This window comes from Rhinolophus sinicus, chromosome 2 (assembly GCF_057876585.1).
Source record: "Rhinolophus sinicus isolate RSI-liver-muscle chromosome 2, RSI-T2T, whole genome shotgun sequence".
Taxonomy (NCBI): domain Eukaryota; kingdom Metazoa; phylum Chordata; class Mammalia; order Chiroptera; family Rhinolophidae; genus Rhinolophus; species Rhinolophus sinicus.
This window is the reverse complement of record NC_142502.1, coordinates 95475605-95493729: the sequence shown is the minus strand read 5'-3', so window position 1 is coordinate 95493729 and position 18125 is coordinate 95475605. Positions and strand designations below refer to the sequence as shown.

Genomic DNA, 18125 nt, shown 5'->3' with positions numbered 1-18125 from the left:
TTCCTGGCCTCTGGGAGGGACGGGATCGGAGTGGGGCTCGCCCGCTAGTGCCTCCAGGGCCGGGGTGCAGACCCGCGGCTGGGAGAGGAAGCTAGCCAGTTCTCCAGGCTCTTAGAGCCCGCATCGCCCCACGCCTGATTCCTGTTACCTCACAGCCCACAGGACTGCCACCACCCCTGCCCCAAATAATTGGCCTTGCAATTGGATGCCAAAGAGCCCAGAGTTGAGGGGGAAGCCAAGCTTTGAGCCGAGGTCTCTCAGAGCCACCCAACACTCACTTTTTGCCCACGCCCCAGGGTCCGTGTCTCTTGCCCCACCCTTCTCCATCACTGAGGGCCCTAAGGGCCCCCCAAACATGCCTCCACTTCCGGCTCTTCTCCCTCCCCACCCCCGAAAATAAAACTCAGGGACCAACATCTGCTTCCTTTGCACTTGCTCCGTCGACCCCTCCCCCCACTTGGAGGGGCTTCCGTGGGGGAAGAGGCGGGGTTCCGGGCCCTTCTGGCTGACAGTATTGAGCGAGGAGAGCGCTGGCCCCTGACCCTTGAGTGGTGGGACTGGTGGGATTGGGGTAGATCAGCCCTGGGGCCCAGCTGAGCCCTTTCCCTCCAGGGACCCGAGGATCCCCCTCCCAGTTTCCGGATACGCTCCCTAATTGTGGTGGGAAGGGGAGCGAGGGATGGGAAGGGGGTTGGCGAGAGGACCCCCCGGAGGTCCAGCCGGTTTATTTCCGAGCCTCCCTCTTCTATCATGATTCCCCGCTCCTCTTTTGTACTGCAGTAATACTGTATTATAAGCTTGCACTATTCCGCGACCCCGGCCAGCGTAAGCATGCACGAAAAACTCAAAACCACACACACACTCACACACAAAGATGGGACGCTTTTTTCCCCCTTCCTCTCTCCGGGGTGCGTCCTCAGCGTACACAGCGGCGTCGGGGGCCGCGGGCCTGGGTAGAAAAGCATGCACTGAGCCCCTGCCCCTAGATTGCGAGTACTGTACAAATCCAACACTTGAAACCGACACGCACACGCGCGGCGCCGCCACGGGGGTGGGACACGGACACGCACCCACGCGCACACGGCCTTGCACGGGCGGGGGTGGGGGCGCCCCGCCGTCACGCGTCGCTGTGCGAGGGATCTTGTGCCTTTTTAAGTCCCTGTATGTTCATGCAGACAATCCGGAGAGCTTGTGTACTAACTACCAAATCCTGATTAAAGACGCCTTCTAGGAACCTGCGCTTCGCCTGCTTTCTTTCACCCTTCTTCTTAACCCACCACTCATGCAGACCCCAGCTCTGGGGGTGCCCGGTTGGGCAGAAGCTAGTCTTTTGCTGACTCAGGGATGGAGTGGGGGCAAATTCCAGACCAATGGACCCAGCCCCACCCCTACCTCAACTGGCAGCTAACACCATGGCTGAGCGGGGAGACCGACCGGGGGCTCAAAGAGGTTTCAGCCTGGTTGGACTTGAGTAACTCTCTCCCTGCTGGCTGTCTCCTTTCATCCGGAGGAGAGGCTTGAGGGGTGGACTCTGGTTTCTGGGGCCTGAATCCAAATTTGCAGCTTGCCAACTTGTCCAAGATGGGAGGAAAAGTCGGGAGGGAGCTGGGCCCACTGATAGTTTCTCTCTGGATGGGACTAGAGAGGCCAACTGTGCGGTGGGGGTTGGGAAGCCCGAATGCCAGAGAGCCTGTGAGGCAGCCGCAGGAGCCTTTCCCTGCTCCTCTGCTCTGAGGGGGGATCTAAGGCAGCCCTGGCCTGGGAGACGGATCTATGTAGGGGGTTCAGTGAGAGAGTGGGGATGCAGCGAGAGCACGTGTGTTGAGGGAGGACTAGGTCAATGAGAGGGCGGGACATGGAGAAGGACAGGATTGCAGAGGCTTCTGAGACTGCAGAGAGAGAGGGTGAAAAGAGGGGCTGTCCTCTCCTTCTCTCTGGTCCCACTCCACCCCCGTAGGCCTGCTGCCACAGCGCCAAAAGAGGAAGACATCTTTCTCCTGGGGCCTAAAGCTAGCGTGCGGGCAGGAGACGAGCAACTTACAGCTGCGTTTCCTGACCCCCAGTGCATTTAGGACGCCCCGCACACTGTCAGCTCCTTGCCCAGGGCCAGGCAGGGATGGGTTGGGGACAAAGAGATCTGGAGATCTAGTGTGTGAGGATCTGTACAGACCTAGGGTAGGCAGCCACCTTCCCAGGTCATCTTACTTCTTCCACCCAGATGACTGTCACTGGCCAGTGCACCTGGGGTGGGTGGCACACCTGGGCGTAGGGTGGAGGAGCAGAGGGAGGGCTCTGGGTTTGGCAGATGTGGTTTGAGAGTGGAGACCCAGACAGACAGGTAAAGAATCTGGGAAAGGCAGTGGTAGCTGGAGGACGCTACACTGTTAACGTTTCCTCATATCCAATTTTCAGGCTGGGCAATTATGGCAAGGGGGGGTGCCCCCTGGGGAGAAGGAGACATGGGAGGGGTGCACCTGGTGGCTGCTGAGGGAAGAGGAGGGATGGGGCACCTCTGTGAGAGTCATAAAACCTTCTCCACCCCCACGCAGCGGGGGAAGGGTTGATATCAGGGCTCGCCCTCCTGCTTTGCCACTTAGCAGCCATTGTTCTTTGCCCTTGGCACCCATGTGCTGATGTGCAGCGCAAAGCGTCTGGGTTTGGCCAGGGTCTAGGCAGGAGAGTTGCCCTATGCACCCTGAGTGAGGCTGAGGTTATGTGGACTCACCTGTCCTCTGTGTCCTCATCAGAGAAGTCAAAGCTGAGGAGAGCCCAGTTTTGTTGGTGGTAGGGGAAGATCAGAGAATGGTCCATCCACCTCCCTCCACTTTTCCTGGTGACTGGAGGAAATATGGACTTGGGCTGGGTTCTGAAGCTAGTGAGACCACAGTCTTCTGGTCTGGGCCGAATGGGGGCAGGGAGAGGGCCAGAGATTTCATTCTCTCTGCGCATGCGTCTCAGCTCCAATGGCCTGCCTCACCTCCTACCTCGATTTACCCTATGACATCTGCCTTTTGCCGAACGCCAGCAGAATCGCTAGGGAGCTTTACACAAACTGATTTCTGGGCCTCATCTCTGGCCTACAGAATCTTGGGGGTAGGACTCTGTATTTTTAAGAATCACCCCCAGATAATGCTCTGCCAGACTAAGCTGGGGAACCACAATAAGCAAATTGGAATCATAAAAGGTCATGGCCCCGGGGAAGGGAGCAGGAAAGTGTGATCTTCCCCAGACCTGGACTTTCCCTCCTGACACCCAGCACTGTGGCTTTCCTCTGAGCTGCAATGGGGGCGGGGGGGTGTCATTGCTGTCCCCCTCCTGTGGTGTCCTCAGCCCTCTAGGGCCAAGCACACAGAGGTTGTCTAATGATTGAGTGAATGAGCACTAGATTGCATGTGAGAATGGATGAATACTCTTTGGACTCAGGCAGCAGGAGAGGCTGGGAAAGAGGGAGGGAGGATGCCCCACTCTCTGAGAGGCAGGAACTTGAGCTCCGCCTGGCGCTCCTCAACATGGCAACATGCAGAGGGCAGAGGGACTTTGAAACAGACAACCCAGCATACTGTGGCCCAGGTGGACTTGGCAGTGACCTTCTGGCAAACCTGTCCCCACTCTGAGGTTCACAGCCCTTCCTGCTGAAGGGCAGAGGCTCCCAGGTTTCCCTGTATGGGAAGGTGGGAGGTCAGTGAGACAATGGAGAGAGTTCTGGGTTCTGGGCCACCCCGGGTGATGTGTTTGGGCATGGCAATGCCTCTTTCCAGGCCTCAGTTTCCCAGTCTGATATCATCACTGATGCCTGATTTTCAGTTCTCATTCCTTTCCCTCCCAGGTAATAGAAGGGGAGGGCTTTGAGATGGAAAGAGAGAGGGTTCCAGCTACGATCATCTAACAGCACTGTGAGAGGTGGGCCCATCCTATGGATGGGGCTTTTCCAGAGAGATCCAGGGCCCGAGCAGAGGAAAAGATGGTTCTGCCAGGGTGCCCAAAGTGTCCGAGATGGACAGGGAACACAGGCAGAAGCTCCGCTGAGAAAGGATGCCTAGTGGGGTGGAAGGATGTCCCCGCTGGGTGGGATGTCTGCTGCTGGGTGGGTGAGTTCTGAGCCAGACAGGAGGGAGACATGATCAGAGCTCTGTATCTGTCTGCCTGTCTCCGGCTCTCAGTGCCAGCACCTGCCCCATGGCCCCCACAAACCCCAGAGTTCACAGCAACGCCCTCCCCCTCTGCCCAGTTATCTTCTCTATCCCTGACATTGTAACTAAACATGGCAAAGGCCCCAGCACAGGGCCTGGCACAGAACCAGCACTTAATGTTTGCACAATGAATTAATGAATAAATGAAGAATGAGAGTGGTGCAGAAAAAGAAAGCAATTGCTGGGGACTTCCAGCCTGCATATGAAGGGGACAAAGCTCTAAAGAAGTTCCCTGTCCGGCTCAAACAGGGTGTGCAGGGGTCCCCTCCAGGGTCTGATGCTTCCCTGCCTTCTCCCCACCCGCCCCACCCATCAATCCTCACCCGATGGTCTGATTGTGAGGAAGAGCATGGCAGCTGATGGTCTGATTGTGAGGAAGATTATGGCAGTTGACCACAGAATAAGTCACAGACAGCCTTGGGCGGATCCTTGGCTTGGGGGATTCCTGCCTTCCCTCCCCATCAGCCTTTGCGCTGTCTGTTTGCACAGAGACCTCCATTAGCAGACCTCCTCTTCCCCCCCCCATCCCCCATAGGTGTGGCATGTGGGCACTTCTGGGGTTGGGGAGGGAGGTAATGCTCTCCAAACCAGAGTGAACAGGGAAGGAGGTAGGAGGGAAGGAGCTAACATTTATTGAGCAACTGCTGTATGCCCGACACATTGCTTATCTGACCTCACTTACGATCACAGCATTTGTGGAGTATGCATTATCCCCGTTTCATTTCCTAATACAGAGAGAGCACACTCCATTAAAATGAGGACCATGATTGTCTTGTTCACTACTCGATCCACAGATTCAGGACTTCTTGAATGAATGAATGAATGAATGATGCTCAAGGGGCTTAGTGTTTATGAGGAGAGAGAACCATGTAAACACCTGCATGTGGAATAGAGGGTGGAAGGTTCTCTAATGGAAGAATGTGGGAAAACAAATAGAAAGGAGAGTGATGAAGTCTGCTTGGTGAGTGGACAGGAAGGCTTTTTGGAAGCGATTTGAGCTGGGTCCTGGAAGAAGAACAGGAATTTTTCATGTGAATAGAAGAGGTGAGAAGGACCCCCAGGCAGAGGAAACTGCCTAGAGAAAGACCCAGAAGTGTGAGATGCATGATGCATTTGGGGAACTGCTGGTGGCATTTACACACACTCGTGTGTGGCTGGGGTGGAGGGTGGGGGCCCGTATGTGGCTCAGGTGGAAGGTGGGGGCCCGTATGTGGCTGGGGTGGAGGGTGGGGGCCTGTATGTGGCTCAGGTGGAAGGTGGGGGCCCGTATGTGGCTGGGGTGGAGGGTGGGGGCCCGTATGTGGCTGGGGTGGAGGGTGGGGGCCCGTATGTGTCTGGGGTGCAGGGTGGGGGCCCGTATGTGTCTGGGGTGGAGGGCGGGGGATCAGAGGGTGCTGCTAGAAGTGAGGTTGGAGCAGAAGGCAGGGCTGAGGGGGAGGGGTTGCTCATGCCAAACCAAGGATTGGAACTGTCTCCTGAGGTCATTGTAGGTTTCTGTAGGTTTAAAGACGAGAGAGATGGGATTAGATTTAGGTTTCAGGAAGATCACTCAGGCAGCTATGGGATGGATGGATGGGCAGTGCAGGGTGGAGAAAACAGGCCGGTGGCTGGGGAACCACCAGGCAAGACAAGACTATGGCCGTGGGGTGGAAGCAGCAGACACACACGTCTAAGAGGTATACTTGGCAGGATGCCCTGAGAATCTGATGGCACCTGAAGGTATCAGGATATCTCCAGGGCTTCTGGTCTGGATGGGCTCATATGTTTAGGAAGACGGAGGCGCAGCGTGTTCAAAAAAGGCTAACGAAGTGTTGGACACTGTTCGCACCATCCCATCAGGATCAAAGCTGTGTCCGCCGGGGTAGGGCCCAGTGCATTGTGGGTGTCTGGGGATGTGTCTGAATTGACAGAGTGGTGCTGGAGAAGATGCAGCCGCTGAGGTCCTGATAAGGTGGTCAGGCCTTTCTAGTCTGGAAGGAAGAAGGCGAAGGGGAGATGTGGCAGGAGTCTTAGAAAACCAACAGGCCATCACTTTGCCAAGGACTCCATACAAAGCTTCAAGTGGGGAAAACTTAATCGGCTGAAGAAAAGCTGTTCTTCACAGGCTGTTTGTAAATTCCTAGAGGAAGTGTGGACTCAAAACACACCTTAGAGGTCTGGAAAATTCCCAGCTGACAGGCCTGGAAGAGTCAGGAAGGAAGGGTTCTGGAGCTCCAGTGGGCCTCGAGATTTCCTGACACTTCTGACACCTTCAGGTACCAGCAGACACTCAGGGCGTCCTGCCACGTATACCTCTTAGACGTGTGTGTCTGCTACCCCAACCCCACGGCCATAGCCTTGTCTTGCCTGGTGGTTCCCCAGCCACGGGCCTGTTTTCTCCACCCCGCACTGCCCATCCATCCAGCCCATAGCTGCCTGAGTGATCTTCCTGAACTTACATCTAGTCTCTCTTCCTCAAACCTACAGAAACCTAGAGCGAGCCCCACAGTCCTGAGCTAGAGCAATGTGCAAAGCAGAGGCAGTGCTACCCTCCTGGAGCTCACGCTGCAGTGGACACACCTGGGCCTGTAGGTGTGTGGGTGCAGTTAGGTCCTCTTGGGCGCAGCAGCGTGGCTGACCTCAGCCGGTCCGTGTGTGTGCCCCTTGCAGGTGTTCTCCGTGGCGCCCCCGTTTGAGGTGAACGGTCTCCCGCGAGCTGTGCCTCTGAGCCTGCCCTACCAGGACTTCAAGAAAGACCTGTCCGATTACCGAGAGCGGGCTCGGCTGCTGCACAGGGTGCGGAGGGTGGGCTTCTCGCACACGCTGCTCACCGCCCCCCAGGTTCCGCTGGCTCCGGTTCAGCCTCAAGCTAATGGGAAGGAGGAAGAGGAGGAGGACGATGAGGAAGAAGACGAAGAGGAGGACGAGGAGGATGAGGAAGAGGAAGACGAGGAGGAGGAGGACGACGACGAGGACGAGGAGGAGGACGAGGACGAGGATGCAGTGGCCCTGGGGGAGGCACTGGGGCCGCGCAGTGGCTCCAGCAGTGAGGGGAGTGAGAGGAGCACGGACCGGAGCCAAGAGGGTGCCCCGTCCACGCTGCTGGCTGACGATCAGAAGGAGTCCCGGGGCCGGGCCTCCGTGGCTGACGGGGACCTGGAGCCTGAGGAGGGTTCCAAAACGCTGGTGCTCGTCTCCCCCGGTGACATGAAGAAGTCGCCTGTCACTGCCGAACTGGCCCCCGACCCTGACCTGGGCACTCTGGCTGCCCTCACTCCTCAGCACGAGCGGCCCCAGCCCACGGGCAGCCAGCTGGACGTGTCTGAGCCAGGCACCCTGTCCTCCATCCTCAAGTCTGAGCCCAAACCCTCTGGGCCTGGGACAGGGCCGGCGGCAGGGGCAGTGACTACAGGGGCAGGCGGAGTGGCGGTCACCTCCTCACCCTTCACCAAAGTCGAGAGGACCTTTGTGCACATTGCTGAGAAAACCCACCTCAACGTCATGTCTTCTGGTGGACAAGCCTCACGGTCTGAGGAGCTCAGTTCTGGGGGTGAGCTGGGCCTGGAGGTGCCCTCTGACGGGAGGGCTGCGGAGGAGGGGACCTCCGTGCCCATGGAGAATGGCATTGCCCAGTCAGGGTTGGAGAGCTGTGCCCTGTCCGGCCCCCCTGGGGACACTGCGTTGGAGGTGGCCATGGAGTCACTGCCCAATGGCCCAGCCCTTGCTGACGGGCCAGCCCCAGTGTCCCCACCAGAACCAGGCCCTGAAAAACTGGCCACCATCTCCCCTAGCCACCGTGCCATGCCAGGCCCTCGCCCTAGGAGCCGTATCCCTGTCCTGCTGTCTGAGGAGGACACGGGCTCTGAGCCCTCAGGTTCACTGTCGGCCAAAGAGCGGTGGGGCAAGAGGGCGAGACCGCCGCAGGACCTGGCACGGCTGGTGATGGAGAAGAGGCAGGGCCGCCTGCTGTTGCGGCTGGCCTCTGGGGCGTCGTCCTCCTCCAGTGAGGAGCAACGTCGCGCCTCTGAGACACTCTCAGCCACCGGCTCTGAGGAGGACACGCCGGCCTCGGAGCCCGAGGTGTCCAGGAAGGCCTGGCGGGCAGCTACCCCCCGGAGTCGGATTCCTCGCCCCATCAGCATCCGCATGCCCCTGCCTGCCCCGGCCCAGCAGCCCCCCGGCAGACCCCATGGTGCGACCCCAGCATCTGACACAGCCATCACCAGCAGGTGAGAAACCACTGCCCTGCCCAGGGTGGGCTGAGGGTGACTACAGAAGGCCTCCACCAGCAGGGGCTTCCCCAGAGCCAAGGTCAGGGGTACTGAAGAATCAAGAAGGATTCTCAACTACAACCTCCTGTCCACCTCTGACTCAGGTCCCAGCCCTGTCACTGGGTTCATGGGAGTGGCTACAGTGAGCATGTCTGGAGGGGTGCCAGGGAGGCCAGGTTTGGGAAAGGTTGGTGGCCAGTGGGGCCCACACGCAGCCTCGAGTGTGCCATAGGGCATTTGAAGCCAAAGGATAAAGCCCAGAATAGTTGGGAGAAAACATTATTCGTATTAATACAAATGTGGGTATAGTAGCATGTAAAATCCAGGAGAATTTGAAAGGTGAGCTAGAGACAAAGAAAGCTGGCAGCCAGCTCTTCCAACAGCAGCCTAGCAGTATGTGGTCCCTAGAGGTCCCACCCTGAAGGATGGCGCACCAGTCCTCAGTTTACCTGTGCTATGGCCTTCCTCAGTTTCAGGATGCAGTACTCTAGGGCTCAATGCCCAGGAGATTCTGAAAATGTCTCTTTTTAAAGTTTCTTTGCCCTCTTCTTTTCTCTTGCCTTCTGCCCTCCCCTCCCCGCAGGCTCCAGCTGCAGAAGCCCCCCGGGTCCGCCGTTGCTGCTGACGTCCGCCCCAAACAGCCGGCTGGCCATGGCCTGGGCCCAGGGCGAGCCCAAGCCAGCATCAGGCCCTCCACCCCGCGCATTCCGGGCCTCCCCGCCTCCGCCGCGCGCAATCCCAGCGCGTCCCCCCGAAGCCAGTCCCTGTCCCGCAAAGAGAGCCCCTCACCCTCGCATCAGGCCCGGTCCGGGGGCCCCCCATCCCGGGGCGCCCCGCAGACCCGGGCCCAACCTGACGGCACCCCCTCCCCGGGGGGGCCCAAGAAAGGACCCAAAGGGAAACTCCAGACTCAGCGCGCAGCAACCAAAGGCCGAGCAGGTGTCCTGGAGGGCCGGGCCGGGGCCAGATAATGACGCGCGCGGCTCTCCGCGGCCCCCCACCCTCACCCCGGCCTCCCACCCGCAGCCGGCCATACTGGAACAGCTCCCAGCACAGCCTTATGCGCCTGACGCGCGCCACCCGCGGCCCCAGCTTCCCGCCTGCACCCACGACGGCGTGCGCCAGCACCTGCCGCGCCTGCCCGCCTGCCTGGCAAGACCCGATCGGTGGCAGGCGCCGCGCCGCGGGGGTAACGCCCGCCTCCCCTCACTACCCCGTCATATTCCACCCCCTGCCATCCTTCAGGTGGGGCAGGCTCACACTCCGCCCCGGGAAGGCTCAGTCACTCATCACCGCGGACCCCATTAATGGAGACGCCCCGCTCACCCACCAGGCCTCTGCAGCTCTCCATGCGCCCCCCACCTCTGCTTACACCTCCTACATCGCCTTTCCCTCCTCCCGACCCTCTTCCAGCCAAAGCCCCCACTTTTCAAAAAGGCAGCCTCAAATTCTGGAAGTGGAGGCTCCAGCTTCCCCTGGGGGCCAACCCCACAGTCTCCTGGGAAGGACCTCTTCTCAGTGGCCAGAGGGAGGGTGGGGAGGTGGGACCTTGGGGCTACTGGTCTACTCAGGTAGAGGGGGCGGGTCTGACCTGCCCCAAAGTCAGCTCTGTCCTGGACACCCCTGTGGGTGGCAACGGGCAGGTGATGAGGGCTGTTCCCCTGCACTTCTAAGGTGCAAAGACTCCCTCTCCCTAAATTTGGGTGGGATCTCGGTGGGAATCATAGAGTGTGTGGGCTGACTTCCTGGTCAGTGTTTCCCAGTGGGGGTTGGAGGGGGCCTTAAAAAAGTTTTCACCTATCTTTTGGCCACCAATCTAGTGCTCAGGACCCCTCACCATCAGGAATTCCTTATTGAGATCTAACCTCAGTTCCACCTTCTGCAGTTTCAGCCAACTCCTTTCTCTCCTGGGTTCAGTGGAGGTGGAGAATGGCTGCTTATCATCTTCTCTCCTTGGCCCTTTGGAGATTCAGGGAGTCAGTTCCGGTCAGGTCATCCTCCCTGTCCTCTTGGCTGGGGGAGTGGGCTGGATCAGACCACCATCTCTTCCAGTGGGCAGAGAGCAGAAACAGGCAGACAGACCGCTGGCCCTGGGACTCAAGGCGGAAAGGCCCTTTTAACTTCCAGACTGTGTGCCTGCGATGGTGCAGCCCAAATCCCGTCTTCCCTCAGCTCCCCCTTCAGCTTGTCCTCTCTTCTCCTAACTCCAAACTATGCAGCTGAGCGTCCCTGTCGAGGTTGAGGACGGTACATCTCAGTGAATGGATGTGGGGCGTCCTGCTGGGTCTGGCTCCTTCATAGCTCATCCCAACTCATCACGAGCCTCCACTGCCTCCGTCTGGGCCAAGCAGCAAATGGGCGGGAGAAGGGACAGCCACCCCTGCCTATGGGGACAGGTCCCCCGCAGGCCTCCTCCATCCTCAGCACCCACAGCCTCTGTCCCCTGGCCTGGCCCTTCTGTTCTTCTTTGGGGCCTGGAGAGCAAGGCAAGGTAAGAAGGGGAAGAGGAAGAAAGGTCCCAGCATGCCCCAGTGGGCTGGCAGCTCCAGCCACCATCACTTAGAAGGATGCCCATGAGCAAGGTGGCTCCAGGAGCACCCTGGTCGTGCCCACTGAAGCCCCTTATGGAGAGTCAGCGGGCATGAGCAGCCGCTTCCAGGCCAAGGTGGTGGTGTCTCTGCAGACCAGCCTTGGGGAGGACTCCAGGGAGGACAGCCTTTGAGGTCCACCCCACGCTGATGCAGAAGCTCCCAGAACACTCAGGAAACCTCTCTGGACAGAGCTTTCTTTGTCAATCTGAGACCCTCCCAAGACCTCTACTGCCCCCTGGGTCCAGCAGAGGGGGTGGAGGAAGGGCCACTCCCTCCCACCTAGAGTTTCTCTGAATGACAATCAGCTCCTGCCAGGTGGAGACCCAGGCCTGACACCTGGTCCCCAGGTCCTGGGCCTGCTCCTTGCCACCAACCCAACCGTGAATGTAGGGCCCCCAGCCTCACTCCTGCCCCAGGACCAACAACAACCTGGTTTGGTGTTGGGAGGAAAAGGGGGTGGCCTGAGAGAACCCGAGGCCCATCCTACCCCCAGCTTCACCCAGCGCTGGAGCTGGGCAGAGACACAAAACCCTTGGGAAACCAGACCTCTCCAGGGCTCCCAACTGACCTCAGGCCTCTGCATCATTGACTATCACCCACCAAGGTTGGGGGAGGAGGGGCAGGAGCAAGTGTGGGAGGGGGCTAGGGGACTGACTCTGCTCCTCTCTCCAGGAAGGACCCAGGGCGGAGGAAACCACACCCCCTAGTGCCCCCACCCCCAGCTGCAGCTTCTGCCCCCCTGAGCACGCATCCCCTCCACCAAGCCCTGGGGGTCTTGAGCCCCTTCTCTATAAAAAAGTGTCACACACTATCACCACTGCACCCCTCCAGCACTTTCCCATCACGACAGCCTGTGTCACTGGCTCAGACGCGGGGCTGCTCACCCCAGAACAGAACACGCCTTCCGTCCCCAGCTGCACTGTGCACCACGAGGGTGCAGGAGAGGGGTCGTGCCCCAGGCACTTGGGCTCCCCACTCCCCAGCTCCTCACAGGGGCCTGGCTTGCTCAGTCTTCTCAGCTCCAGGGATGAGCCCTGGTGGGCATGGGGTGGAGGGCAGGGACTTGCCCTCCCCCTCCCTGGGGAAGCCACTGAAGAATGTTTACATGCCAAACAGAATGTAACACCTCCCTCACCCTGTCCCAGTCACTGCATGGCCACTGCCCTCCCTGTACCTGTCCACCCCCGCCCAACACCCTGGAAGCCGCTGTCATGATTAGATCGGGTCTCAGAAGGGAAGTAGCCATCACACCATTAAAAAGCCTGTGGACCTTTCTTTCTGTTGGCCTGGACTCTTCTTCCTTTGGGGGAGAGGGCAGACCCAGGCCCTGGGGCTCGGGGTGGGCAAGAGAGAGACGTAGGTTGGTGGGCAAGTGGGGAGGGACTATCATGGAGACAGATTGTTTCTACAGACAAGGAAATGGAAGCTCAGGACAACACAGGTAACTTGCTGAGGGTCACACCTGTGGAAGGGGCCTACCCTGCTGTCTGATGACAAAGCTTGCGCTCTCTCAGCTCCCTTTGCTGCCTCTCCCAAGTGCCAGAGACTCTAAGTCTAGCTTTGTGCAGAGAGGGAGGGAGGGAGTATTCTCATTGTCCAGAAGTTACCAGACAAAAGTGAGAGTGTTAGGAAAACCATAGAGTACAGCAGTTCACAGGCAAGGAAGAACAGTGGCTATTATTCTAACGAAATCTATAAATATCACAAATGAACATAGCTTATGATCCAACATCTCTACTTCTAGAAAAGTAGCCTACTTGTAAACTCACAAAATCGTGAGTGAAAAATTATTCATTGCAGTATTCTTTTATAGCTTCACAAAGCTGCATTGGCGATTCTGAAGCCCAAAAAGTTCTGAAAACTAGGGGTGTTTCCATTTGATTGGCACAGACTCTTTTGGTATCCAAACCTGACAAGATCATTTATAGCTTTTATTAATTCCACTTATCATGCATGTTTTCCGTGGCAATATTAATGTGTTTGATTACGGGGTGCTGCCTTAGATCCTGTTAGGGTATATCACGATATATGGAATACGCACTGAATTGCCTTTATAAATATATATATGATCTGAATTCTAAAAGAAATCTGATCCCAGTGGTTTGGATAAGAGACTGTGGACCTGTAAAAGCAACAGTTCAGACATAATCTAAATGTCTGTTAGCTGGGGCTGATTAATAGAGCATGGCCTCCCATATGATGGGGACCCCATTGTGGAGTCCTGTGAAGCTCTACAGTCAAGAAGGTGGCTCTTTGTACACCCTTACGGACTGGTCTCCAAGATGAAGACTAAGTCAAAAATCATGTGTAATGTACACCTACTTAGATGAGTTAGAGGTCTGGCTGCTTTGGGGAGGAGAGCTGGGGGGAAGGGAGGCTGTACCTTTTGCATTTTGGACCCTAAATTCACTAGATGTGAATCTTTCATCCAGGCAATACATAACCAGTTTCTGTCCCAGGGCAGGATATATCGGCACTTACACAGTGGAAAGTTCGCGAACTTAATTGTTCAACCTCGTGTAGCTTATAAATAGCGGAGAGTATACTATGCTGAAACATGACTTTTATGCCCAACAATGTATGTTAAAATACAGATCTTTCTCATTTTTAGAGTTATGCAACCATCACCACAATCAATTTTAGAACATTTCCATCACCCGAAAAAGAAATTCTATACCCATTAGCAGTCACTCCCATTCCCCAACCCCTCCATCCCTAAGCAACTATTAATCTACTTTCTGTCTCTATATAGATTTTTCTATTTTAGACATTTCATATAATTAGAATCATAGAAGATGTGGCTCTTGGTGACTTGCTTCTTTTACTCAGCACGTTTTCAATGTTCATCCATATTGTAGCACTTATCAGTACTTCATTCCTTTTTATGGCTGAACAACACCCCACAGTACAAATAGACCACATTTTGTTTATCCATTCATTGTGGACTTTCTTTTTGTCTACCTTTTGGCTATTATGAATAATGCTGCTATGAACATTTGTTTACAAGTGTTTGTGTGGACATGTTTTCATTTCTCTTGGATCTTTACCTTTGAAAATATCCACAGTAGAATTTCTGGGTCATATAGTAACTAACTCTGTTTCATATTTCGAGGAATTACCAAACTTTTCCACAGTGGCTACACCATTTTACATTCCCACCAGTAATGTACGAGGATCCTGATGTTCTTTGTAATGGCTACATAGTGGTCCACAGCATGAATGTTCCATAATTTATTTAAACAACTCCATGTTGATTTTCCATTAGATTTCCACCCCCCAACTTTTCACTATATCAAATAGTGCCAAAATTAACATCCTGGTTCCAATCTTTGCTGACTTCTGTAAGTCTAATTCTAGGGGAAATCCCTATAATAATCAAATAGATACAAAATCGTATCTTGTTCTATATTTAATTTATTGTATTATTGAGAATGAGTGAACGAATGCCATGGCTTGTTCATTCATTGTTTAGCACTCCTTCATTCAACTAGTTCTGCAGGCTAATGCTGAGCCGCCCACGTTCCAGAGGCTGCCAGACATGGGACACTGTCCAGGAATTGAGACAACGCACAGTGGGCTCTGAAGGGGGTAGTTAGTTGTCCATTAACTTTCACTTTACATGTTCTATGTGCGCTGATACACGAGGCTCAGGCAGGGACTCCCAGACCAGACTGGGAGCTGAAGGAAGGCCTTCAGATGGATATGACGCTTAGGCTGAATTCTGAAGAACAAACAAGAGTTGGCTAGATAAAGAGGAGAGGACATTCTTGCAAGGTGTGGAGGTGTGAGAACTGTGGTGGTCACAGTCGTGAATCGGGGAGTAGAGGGAGGAGTGAAGGGGGCCCAGACCAGGCCGGGGGCAGGTTAGGCTATGCCAAAGAGGAAGGCTTTATAGGGTTGCACAGAACCCCCACTCCCTCCCCCAGGAGCCTGAGACCTGTGGGGAACACTCACTTCCTGACGCTCCACAGCTGAGGACTTGCCTAGCCCCTTGCTGACCGCTTCCCCACCCTCCCAAAAAGATATTTCTCTTTTCTGTCCTGTGGCCAAGAGAGCTCTGAGGACAAGGGCACAGAGAAATAAGTGGCTTGAGCAAGGTTACTCAGTTAAGGGCTAAGTAGATGCCACAGGACCAGGGACATTGGGGGGTGGCTTTGTTACTAGAGAGGAGCGTCCCCTTGGGGACACCCTGGAGAAAAGAGACCGGCTGGGAGTGTGGAGGGTGTCGTGTCTCTGATCATCAGACACTGGGGCTTGCTGAGATTTTCCCATTGGCTACTCAGGAGTCAAGGCCAGAGCAAGAGCTGAGACTAACCCAATACTGTAGGATGGTCAGAATGACCTTCTAAGTCCTCAGCAGATGCAGGAAGCTGGTCATTGCCCATGGTGATGAGGTGATGGGGAGGAGAGTCTGCAAGGTCATGGGAATTTGACTATAGGTCAGAGGAAAATATGATATAACGTCATTTTCATCAGTTTCAGGTGGTTGAAGCTGTTCATTCTCATCCCATGTACTGTTAAACCCAAAGCGGTGTAACATCACCCAATTACCACCACCATCAATTTTGTCACAGTCATCATCTCTATCTCCATTACCCACCTCTAACTCTCTTGCCCACCATTACCAGCACCACCATCACTCAAATCACAAATACTCTTCTCCCAAACTAGACTCCATCTCCTCCATCACCACCACCACTACTGGGCTCTGATGACATAATGATGAACAAGATTCTTGCTCTCAGGGAGCATCCACATCTTCAGTATGACCACCATCACCACCATCACCACCATCACCACCATCACCACCATCACTACTATCACCGTCACCACCAGCATCACCAACACCATTACTATCACCGCCACCTCCACCACAACCATCACCCCACCATCACTACCATTATCACCACCACCATTACCATCGCCACCATCACCATCAGTATCATCTATTATAACACGTAATCCTCGTCGCCACCACTGCCCTCATAGCCACATCACCGTTACCACTATCCACAGCCCCACACCCCTCGTCCTTATTCCAATCACCCCCATCACCATCATTTCTGCCATCAATATTCCCACCTCCATCATTATTGCACCATCCCATCATCATACTTACCACTATAATTGATTCCATCGTTACCACATCATCCATGTAGGAAATGATTACATGGGCTATAGCAACAGTGGTCGGTTCAACCCCAGCGAAGATGGGGAGGTCATCTGAGGTCACTCAATGCAGACGGGTAAAAGAGTAAGAAGTCCTAAGCGTAAGAAGTCCCTATTGCAAGCAATCCCAAACAGGAAATTGTTTACCTTTGGAACTTATTCTTCTCCAAATGCTTCAACAGTTCTAGTAATAATTTCAACTAAGGAGTTGTTATTTTTCCAGTGCACAAGGCTCTTTCCCATCTAGTCTGGTATAAATGAAGGTCTCCTCCATTTTGGCTCTGAACTCAGGATTGGATTTGTAGTTTGGAGAAGGGGGATAGTTAAAAATTTAATCAAAACCAGTTCTTAACTGGTGAGTCAGAGCTGATCTGCCCTCTAGTTAGACTCTTGCCTGTCCAGCTCCATCATCTGCCGCCACACATCATGGTCACCACCGCTTCTTAATGGCATCAGAGAGGAGAGCTGCCGTATGGGCTGAAGGCAGGGCATAAGGTGAAGCCGGGGGAGAGTGAAGGCCAAATTACTCCTTGTAGAAAGGGCTGCAGTTTTAGATCTGGGTTTCCTAGAAGCCAGTGCAGACAAGGAGAGGTGACCACTATATGACTACCAGCCATTTCTCACGTTAAAGTAGGAGACAAATTCCCGTTGTGAAAACAAGGGCACCAGAGCCAACACCCAGGGTTGGCTTCACTGGCTGCTGTCTCTGGCTGTGGGAAAACCTGAGCCTTCCCTCAGGGAGCCACTGGATGGACCACGGAGATGAGATGGCTGCAAAACTTACCTGTCAGGAGCTGCAAAGGGTTGTGGTATTTTATATTTTTATATGAATACTATGAGTATATAGTATCAAATGAGGGAGGAATCCACAGTGTGGGGATTGCAGGTGGGTGAGAGCAGGAAGGACAGGAGTTGTCTCTTGAGCTGATCTCCAGGATGGCCCGGGCACCAGCAGGTGAATTAGAGGGAAACCAATGCTGCCCAAGGGACTGCACTGAGGTGTGAGGTGCCAACAGGCTGGTGTGTTTGGGGAACTGGAGGGAAGGGTACATGGTGGGGAGAAGCCAGGGGCTGGGGGGTCACATGGGCCAAGCTAGGGAGCTGGACTTTTACCCTCCAGCAGTGGGAGCTGGTGAAGGGTTTTAAACAGAGGGATATTACCCTGTCAGATTTATGTTGTCAAACGTTCATGTGCAGAGTAGTTTGAAAGGGGTGAGACTGGAGGCAGGAAGGTTTGTGTAACTTGTTTTAACCCTCCTGCTGGACTGTACATTCACTGAGGGCAGGGGTTGTGTCTGTGGCATCTTTGTACCCTACAGAGTACTTAGGCCGCACTAGAGACCCAACAAATGTCTCTTACATACTATTGTCATCTCCTGTCACCACCTCCAAATCACTGTTCTCACTCCCTGTTAGCACCATCATGAACGCACACCGTGTCACCAGTTTAGCTCCCTTCCCCGAGTTTTCTCAGGGAGCCCAGCCTTGTGCAGATGGGGACATGTCCAGTTCAGCAGCTTGGGTCAAAGGTCGGGACTAGAGTCAGGGGTCCTGGTCCCCTCTTCAGTTCTGCGGCTGGGTCACTGTGTGAACTCAGCAAGGCACACATCTCCATTACCTCATCTGTTCAAAGTAGGGGCGGGATTAAATGAGTGGTTCTCAAACTTGTTAAAAAGTGTGGGACCCTTAGAAGCCTATTTGCTTAGAAATCTGGAGCCTTTGGAACACAATTTGACAAGCTCCCAGCTCTGCCAACCCAGCGTTTGGAGAATCAGATCAGAATAAACCTGCCATGGCTGGCTTCCGCTGTGCTTTTGCTGCAGGGGCCAGGAGTGAGAATTGAATGAAGAAGGTCAGACAAATCCTGAATCTCAGGCATTGCAGGTACCTATGGCAGGACCTTGGCAACCTCTTTCCTTCCCTAC

General features: G+C 54.9%; 1 protein-coding gene across 3 annotated transcripts in view; it reads left to right on the top strand.

Annotated features, from left to right (window-relative positions):
• Positions 1–12305, top strand: part of TTBK1 (tau tubulin kinase 1) — a 41237-nt gene extending 28932 nt beyond the window's left edge. For all 3 annotated transcript variants that reach the window (XM_074332973.2, XM_074332972.2, XM_074332974.2), the window contains 2 exons: positions 6840–8398; positions 9024–12305. In XM_074332973.2, the coding sequence (XP_074189074.2) occupies positions 6840–8398; positions 9024–9411 (1947 nt within the window). In that variant the 3' untranslated portion in view covers positions 9412–12305. The remainder of the gene's footprint in view (positions 1–6839; positions 8399–9023) is intronic.
• Positions 12306–18125: the final 5820 nt, after the last annotated feature.